Source organism: Sinocyclocheilus anshuiensis, unplaced genomic scaffold (assembly GCF_001515605.1).
Source record: "Sinocyclocheilus anshuiensis isolate Anshui unplaced genomic scaffold, SAMN03320099.WGS_v1.1 scaffold291, whole genome shotgun sequence".
Taxonomy (NCBI): Eukaryota; Metazoa; Chordata; class Actinopteri; order Cypriniformes; family Cyprinidae; genus Sinocyclocheilus; species Sinocyclocheilus anshuiensis.
In genome coordinates this window covers 1-9,533 of record NW_015549575.1, presented here as the reverse complement: position 1 = coordinate 9,533, position 9,533 = coordinate 1, and the positions used below count along the sequence as shown (strand labels likewise).

Below are 9,533 nucleotides of genomic sequence, written 5' to 3'. Positions count from 1 at the left end.
CTGACAACTGGATTAATGGCTTCTTAAAACTTTGCTTTGCCCTCACATGAATAAATTACATTCTAAAATATATTAAAATAGAAAACATTTATTTTGAATTGTAGTAATATTTCACAATATTAAAAATAAATGCAACCTTGGTGAGAATAAGTATGAACAATGCTAATATACGAAGAAACCCTTTTAAAGCTGGCAAGCAAGACCTAAACGCAAGGTCCAGTAAGCTGTTTTCACCCATCATTAGTAACTGTAAACTGACTAAAGTTTTAAACAGAGACAGGCCTCTTAAATGGAGGCCTTTCCAGACACTCATATTGTGTTAGTACTGCCTGTATTGCAGCCAGGCCCTCAGCACCAGAACAGCAGACAAGAGAGAAAGAGAGAAATGCCATCGACCGGCATAGCTCTCTCGTTCCACTGAGGTCGACTTTTGGTGCCAGGCTCAATTAAGCCTTGCTGAGGTAAAGAACTAAAACAATGGGAATTGTGGGTGCACACAGAGGCCCATTCTGATAATTGAACTTTAGTGTGTGTGTGTGTGTGTGTGTGTGTGTGTGTGTGTATGCGCACGCTTGAGCTCGCTAAAAGCAACAACAACAGGCCAGGACTTTCCACCAGTTTACTGAGCTAATGCTATTGGCTGGTGCAGTGCAGTGCAAGAACTGTGGCAGCTTTCTCAGATTCTCTTGATCCACAAGGTGCTTTGGGAAAAATAAACAGCAGGAGGTGGAAAGGCAAAGAACAGATCTGGAGACAGTGACCCTTCACTGACAGGGAAAGATTGAGAGAGGACAGAGGGAAGGAAACTCGATGTGTTTTGGTACTACATGGCAAATGATTGGCACAAGTTGGAGACAGGACTATAGCACACTCTGTGGACAATGGACTTGGAAAAGGAAAAGGAAGTTAGATCACGCCTGGGTGTGAATGATATTACATGAGAGATTGAGATCATGTGATTATAGTCACACAAATAATTGATACATATCAGCTGTGGACATATTAAAGTATCATAAAAGTGTCAAAGATGCCACACTAATCACTGCCTGTAGAGGTGTAAAATAATATCTGGAGCATTTTATAAACACCCAAGGCTTTAAAATGGTAAATTGCACCTAACCAGCAAAATCCTGATGTTGAAAAAAGATGTTGTAAATAGCACAGGTTTTGCAAAGCCAAGACCATTTTCATTTCATGTTGTTTTTCCTGCAAATCCCCCTTGTGTTTTTCAAACCCTCAAGCCACCTTTCCAAAATTCTTTCAGGCTCAGGAGAATAACCTACAGTCAAGAATAAGCAGAAGGAATGAGAGAAAGAAAGAAAGTATATATTTTGTACATACTCAAAAGCAAACACTCTATGGGTAGTACGAGAACTGTTGGAGAATATGACTAAAACAGGGCATACCAATCATCATATTTGAAGGGGTTTGTTTAGTTTGGCAGCAGGGTGAAGAAAAAAAAATTGTAGCATAACCTGACGAGTCTTACACTCAGCGGAAGCCTCAACCCCTCTGCTGACTCAGAGGCCGAACAAACACATGCCAAAGCAAAATAATGGTTTATATGTGGTTATAATTCAAATTATAAAATTAATAGACCTGGTTATAACACACACACACACACACACACACACACACACACACACAAGTTTAGAGCCAATAAGATCTTTTATGTTTTGTTATGAAAGAAATTAATACTTTTATTCAGCAAGGATGCATTCAATTCATCATGAGTGTCGATTGACTTTTACATTAGAATTTCATCTTGAACATCAAGTCAGCATATTAGACTGATTTCTGAAGGATCATGCATTTTAACATCCACAATTTACTTTGTTGTATTAACAGACATATACAAACAATAAAAAAACGTACCTTTTAGGGGGCACAAAGACAGCATTCACAGCTCTGCAAGTCCTAAGCCATCACTGTGTATACGGTGACTGTAAGAACCCTTATGAGGTATAAAGAGAGATGACTGAGCTGATAATCTATTGTGAACAGTTTGATGCCATGCAGATATAAGCTCATAAAGTCCAAATGTCTTTCAGCTGTTCGGATAAATCCACAACTAAGCAGCTCTGGGTGGGATTTCACCTGTGTAAGTGCATAAGGATTTTGAGTACTTATTACTCTATTACTCCATCCTTTGTCTGTCTTAAGGAGCCCATGACCTTCCTTAAGTTCTCATACAGCCACTGAAGTTCAAATTCAGCTCAGATGGTTTAAAGGTGACAAAATTGTAGTTCTCTGGCTCTCAGTGGAAGGGGTAAGGTTAAGAGAAATGGTTTACACTATACTCTTTGACCTCTAACCTCATCAAGTTGAGTGGTAAAAATGTCATGAACATTAAAACAACTAACTAGCACTCCCAGATGTTACACTCTTTCATCTTCTACCACTATAGTTTTCTTCCCTTGCTACTAATCGCCCTCAAAACACTAATTTCCTCTACATTTGCCAACACTCTACAACTTTTTTCCATCAGCTCACTATCTGTTTCCTGCCATCCCCACCAAAGTGCTGTAGTTCTCCACCTTTCCCATGTCTTGTTCCATCCATCTTCTCACACTTACCTTCCAGTTTATTATGAAAGCCATCCTTATATTGAGATATAGTCTCAATGACGAGAAGTCGTAATTGTAAGATAAAAGGTAACGTCGCAAGATATCAAGTCTCATTGTGAGCCAAAATGAAATGAAGTCACAATTGTCTGATATAAAGTCAGAATTACAAGAAATAAAGTTGCAATCGTGTGAAACAAGAGATTTTAGGTCATGTTAGGTCAAGTCTCACTGTGAGATTTAGTCACAATTGCAAGAAAATGATGTTCCAATCAGGAGAAATAAAGTTATTATTGTGAGATTTAAAGTTGCAATTGTGAGAAAGTCACATTTACGAGATTAAGTCCCAATTATGAGAAATTAAGTCACAATTCTGATATATAAATATTGAGAAATAAAACTAATTTGTTCACTCTGTGACAGAAACAGGCTTCTGTAGTTTATGAAACATTCAGACACTTATTTTTAAAGAGTATGGGAAAAATGAGAAATAAACAAGCCCAAGAAGAAACAAACAGTAATTTTTTATATCTTTAATATCAGTTTAATATCAGTTTTAATATCTTATAAAACATTTAGTTTACGGTGACTGTTTATTCTTTTTGCACTTCTCACAACACCATGATACTGATGTAAAAACATGACATGACCTTTGCTTTTACATAGAGTCATTAGGCCATTGTATTGAATCAATACTATTGATATGGCAACTCAGAGAAGATGGAGTTTGTGTGTGATCTAACATAATCACAACTGTTCCATGCAAGCTGTTTAGTGTTCAGAAGTTCTGATCCACTTCTCTGGAAACCGTAATGATTGTTGTCATCAGATCAACCATTATACTCCATTTTTCTAGGAGTCAAAGACCGCAATGGACCTCTTCTTCCTATGTTATATCATGTTGGAATCTACAAAGTTTCTCTTTCATGTGAAATACTTGAGTAGAACGGAAACTGAGCTTAGTTTTTAAACATTTCTTAAAAGACTTACAGATTCTGACTGTAGAAATACATAAACTTCACGTTTGTTCCACTCTTTGGACATGTTGGTCATTTAAATTCTTTCTTCAGAAGACTTTTCCTGTGCTCTTCGGGGTGAGTGAAGTTTATTCACCATATCACCTACTAGAGTTTGCACTTCCTTTCTTTGCTACGGTTTCACCACCTTTAATCTTCAGAGAGTCTAACAGGTTCTTTATTCTTGAGCTAGCTGGTTCCAGTTTTCTCTTCCTGCGACTTTTCACCCCTGCTCCTGAGGTGACTGAAGGGAGGAGAAGTGCGGTGAACCCCCACGGCGAGTCCGAACTTTGGTTAAGAATTTCCTTCTGCTGGAGAAGCCAAGCACTTTCACGACAAAGTGCCACGAAACGTTCTAGCTGTGTTGCATTAACATTCTTGCTAATGTTTAGAGTGGTTTCAAATGGATTCTGGATATACAAAGCTGTCGTTTCCGGTTTGGTCTGCTCCTTTCCCTGGTGAAAGAGATATAAAGCAGGATATTTAAGCCTTTAGACAATTAAAGGCACAGTATTAACACATCAATTGCATCAGCATTTTCAATCAATTTGTTATACTGATAATTTAATGTACAAAAACAACAACAACAAAAAGTATTAAATTGGAAACACACAAAATAAAAGCATTTTCACTAGTGGTCTCAGACATATAGACCCCAATCACTGCAATCAAAAATATTCAACCCCCAGAGACTTTAATAATATGAAGGGATTGGCTGTGAAATGTTCTTGAGTGATCTGTTCAGTGTTCAAATTTAAATCTCATTTAAATATTTGGTGGAATTTGAAGAAAGCAGTGGTGACATGAAAACCAAAGATTATCAGTGATTTCTGGAACATTTTGCACATGAGGTATGGGCTAAGATTCCAGTAGAGAGCTGCTGTAAGCAGACACCTGTAATCACTTAGAGGTAACGCTTATTGGACATGATAAAGAATAAAAGATTCTCTACAAAATTTGAGGGTTAAATAATTTTGTACATGAATATGTTGTGCCAATTCGATTTTTTTTTTCTCCATTTTTCATCAACTTCATAAATCTCAGAATCACTCAAATGTGTATTAATAAACTTTCTAAAATACTTTATTGATGCTTTGGTTGAATTGTTTTCCTAAACCTTTGTTTGCGGCAGCAGAACGCCTTACAGGTCAAGGGAGTTGAATAGATTTGATTGCAACTGCATATCTGTGTCCACTGCAGACAGACACTTTCTTTGAATTGAATATATATACACTGCCCTCTGGTGGGCGTTTGTGGAGGGTCTGCTAAGACGTCAGCAGTGTCCTCTGGGAGATTGCGCATGGATGCTCATGTCCTCGGTGGATGACTCACCTTCCTGATATTGATCGATGCCTTGTTGAAAGGAAAATTGCCATAAAACTCAAAGAATTCCTGCAACAGTTTCTCTGTGGATGAAAACATTTAAACAGAAAAATAAACAGCAGTGTCATTAACGCTCAATAAAAATTGAATGCATTACAAAAGCATCACAGAAATGAGCCATCAGAACACAGGTGAAAAAGTAAAACCTTTGATTAAGTTTGTGTAAATTATGAAAACAATCCATGTGCTCCACTCACCTAATGTGCCTGTGTTCTGCTGCAGTGTAATCTTGCTAAGGTCACTGACAATAGTGCAGTCATTACCCTCAATGACGCACTTATCCGATGGTCCTGGAAAGTGCACACACACAAAGCTTAAATATAATTTGAGCGGCCTCCATATAGTGGCAGGCCAAAAAAAGAAAACGATTATTGTGTGTTTAGACAGTCAGCTCAGAGGAGAGTCATATAGTGTGATGTATCCTGAGCTACTATACTTTACAGACGATGAGACAGCAGTGTCTAATGTATTTTACATACAGGATATATATATATATATATATATATATATATATATCAGTGACAAATAAGACACAATAAAACTTGTATTTTAAATTTGAAAAGATTCTTTTTCCTTTCCTTTATTTGTCATTGACTCACGTATCATGCAGATCATATAATTTATGATGCTCTATTATTTTAGCATCATACATGAGCTGCTGTTTCTCTTTAAATGTATTATGCAGAGTGTTAATAACAGTAGCGGAAGCAGCATAAGGTCGACATCAAGTCTGACACACAGAGCTTCATGAACTTTATTTATTCAAACTCAGTTGAGTCTATTGTTCCTCATCTGTGCTCATCTCGACACTCTCCACCCCCGAAGAAGCCCCCTATATATCTGATTGTAGTTTAAAAATTTGAAACAGGAATTGTGTAGTCGTATTTTCTGAATACTAATCACTATTAGCTGAGCCACTGATGCACTCCCAAACATCTGACACACTTTACCCAACAGCTGCCATTTTGAGAAAATGCTTCATTTTTAACTCATAGCTATGAATTATGAGGCTATGGAAAATAATTTACAAGGTTTTATAAAAGGGCAATTTGACTTGTAAAATCAAATGTTAGTTCAAAGCAAATAATCCAAGCCATCTAGAATGTATGTATATGTATATGATGGGCTCATTCTAAATATATACTGTTACTCTAAAGTTTGGGTTCTGTAAGATGTTTTAATGTGTTTGAAAGTAAGCTCTTATGCTTACCAAGGTTGCATTTATTTGATCAAAAACAGCAAAAACACTAATATTGTGAAATATTATGATTGAAAATCAATGGTTCCTATTTTAATATATTTTAGAATGTAATTTATTTACATGAAGGCAACGCTGAATTTTCAGCAGCCATTACTCCAGTCTTTAGTGTCACATGATCGTTCAGAAATCATTCTTATATAACAAGAAACATTTATTATTATCACTCTTGAAAATGGTTGTGAAGCTTAAATTTGTTTTTCTTTTTTGTGGAAACCTTAATACATATTTTTCAGGATTAATAAAAAGTTAGAAAGAACAGCATTTATTTGAAATAGAAATCATTTGTAACAATGTAAAAATATTTACTGTCACTTTTGATTAATTTAATGTATCAACTTAAATTGTATGGTCACATGAAAAAAGGTATAGTTTTCTAGAGCAGTGGTTCCCAACCCTGGTCCTGGAGGCACCCCAACACTGCACATTTTGCATGTCTCCTTTCTCTGACACACCAATTTCAGGTCTTGGAGCAGGGCTGCCCAAACTCGGTCCTGGAGGGCCGGTGTCCTGCAGAGTTTAGCTCCAACTTGCCTCAACACACCTGCCTTTAAGTTTCTAGTATGCCTAGTAAGAGCTTGATTATCTGGTTCAGCTGTGTTTAATTGGGGTTGGAGCTAAACTCTTCAGGACACCGGCCCTCCAGGACCGAGTTTGGACACCCCTGTCTTAGAGTCTCTACTAATGAGCTGATGACCTGAATCAGGTGTGTTTGATTAAGGAGACATGCAAAACGTGAAGTGTTGGGGTGCCTCCAGGACCAGGGTTGAGAACCACTGTTCTAGAGTAAGGGGCACCACAGCTTTCCCCACTGACCTTTAGAAAGGTACAAACAACACTGCAGCTGAGGAAAAAATGGCTTATTGATATTTTAATCTAGTTTTTTTTTTTCCCCCAATATTAATTTTCGCACTCTTTCTCTGAATCTGAGCATACCTGAGGCAAACTCATCTGTAACAGGACAGAACATAATAAGATAACCTATTTCAGTCATATCTGTTTTAACCAAATGTGTAGTTACTGTCTTTTGCATTTGTATGGCAGTATAGTACAATTGACAAGAAACTGCAGAGAAGCATGGCTGTAAAAGTACAACTGTGTATACCTGCCAGCTCCTTCAGTTGGTCCAGTGTGGGCAGTATGGGAGGATTCCTCTGCTGTAGAAAGAACACTACCATGACCGTTAAAGAGAAGTTGGTGATCCATGCTCCTGGAATACTGCTTGTGATGCTATGAGCCCGAGCCCAGCACCGCACACTGAACACCAGATGCCGAACACGAGGGTCCAGCTGGCCGTAGAGAAACAGCAGTTCTGAACTCTTCATTGCCACCCTGCACACATGAGAACGTTAAATGTGACCCTGGACCACAAAACCAGTCTTAAGTCGCTGGGCTATATTTGTAGCAATAACCAAAAATACACTGTATGGGTCAAAATTATAGATTTTTCTTTTATGCCAAAAATCATTAGGATATTAAGTAAAGATCATGTTCCATGAAGATATTTTGTAAATTTCCCAACGTAAATATTTCAAAACTTCATTTTTGACTAGTAATATGCATTGCTAAGAACTTCATTTGGACAACTTTAAAGGCGATTTTCTCAGTATTTTGATTTTTTTGCACCCTCAGGTTTCAGATTTTCAAATAGTTGTATCTCGGCCAAATTTACACTTAAGACTGGTTTTGTGGTCCAGGGTCACAAATAAAACAAAACATGGGTTTAGGACTGGACTATCTGTTTGATTAAAATATTGAAGAATATTTGGAAAACCTGTTCTATCTGGTGCCACTAGGAGTGCACCGCACATTTTTTTATATTACTTTCCTATCATATTTAAACTATTAAGTCATATCAAAATAAGCAATTCAAATAAGTATACAAATATCTAAATAAGTGAGTAAATAAGAAACAATCACAGACTAGAAAACTAAAAAAATACAAACTAAATATTTTGCTATTATTCATGTATAAATGCATGTTATTAGCAAATGCTAATTATTATCCTGTCCCTCAGAAAAAAACAATCAACTAACTTTTAATAATATTAAATAAATGCATTTCATGTTCCCCAGTCTTTTTACTCCTGTGTTCCTACATCCTCCACCATATAGCCATCAAGGGCAAATAAAGGTCTGTGTTTCTCATTATGCACATTCAGTGCCCCTCTTTAACCCACAGCTTGCCCCATGAGGGGTCTGTGCATTACTGGTGCGTCACAATCTAAAAAGGAAGCATAAGAGTGACCTTTGTTTTGGGGAAGTGTAAATGGGAGTGAGAAAATAAGCTGGCAGCCCTTAACGCCCACAAAACAACACTTTAAAAGTCTTTGTATGGGACTTACAGAGATTAATTATTACTTTCCTTTTCAGCTTCTGAAGTCTTATTTCAAGATGCAGTTTGAGTATGGCTAATTATGTGACACATCATTCAGCAGACATTACCTGTTATTGGCAGTGAGATCACACTGAAAGCCAGAGGGTTGGTGAGCAAAGCGGACAAGAGGACATCGAGCCTGGAGAATGTTCTGGACGCCCACACATCCAGGGCCGAACTGGTCTACACATTTCCCAATGACTGAGAGGATACTCTGGGTCACAGCCCGCTCTGATGCTCCTCTCTTCACCTGGTACTCCAGAGACAGTCCTGAGCCCTGTTTAAAACATTACTGCATACAGTAATCAATGAATTAAAAAAATATCACTGCTATTGTTCTAACCTTAATTAATTGTAGAAATTTAATGCATATTTTTAATTGTAGACATAATGGCTTAAAATTGACCAGAACATTGAAATTGTATTATTTAGTCATGCAATTTTTATATTTTTTAATGACATAAAATGACAGCTATATAGTACTATAAAAGTTGTCTTTCAAATATCAAAAAAAAAAATCTAATCAATAACTAGGCAAAAACAACAACACATGAGATTTTCACTCTTCATACTGAAGGGGAACTTAAAAGGACAGTTCACCGAACAATGAAAATTCTGTGATCATTTACTCATTCTCATGTGATTCCAAAACTAAAACTATAACAGTTCCTAAAACTATATGACTGACTTGACTCTGCAGAACAACAAAAAAATAAGGTATTTTGATTAATGTCTCAGTGGTCTTTGTCTGATTTAGAAATCAAAGCTGTTAGGTTACAAACATTCTTCAAAATATCTTCATGTTTCAAGTCATTCAGGTTTGCAATGACACAAGGATAAGGAGGATCAGCAAAAGACAGAATTCTGGGTAAACTATCCCATTTAGATTTAATCTATTTAAAGGGGTCATATGATGCGATTTCAATTTTTCCTTT

General features: G+C 36.9%; 1 protein-coding gene across 1 annotated transcript; it reads right to left on the bottom strand.

The window, feature by feature from the left end:
- Positions 1 to 3,534: 3,534 nt before the first annotated feature.
- On the bottom strand, positions 3,535 to 8,887 carry LOC107657477 (poly(A) RNA polymerase, mitochondrial-like; the record flags this gene model as incomplete). Its single annotated transcript, XM_016445571.1, has 5 exons — positions 3,535 to 4,035; positions 4,913 to 4,986; positions 5,161 to 5,253; positions 7,327 to 7,553; positions 8,667 to 8,887. Coding segments are annotated over 5 exons (969 nt in total), but the record flags the coding sequence as incomplete, so codon positions are not given.
- Positions 8,888 to 9,533: the final 646 nt, after the last annotated feature.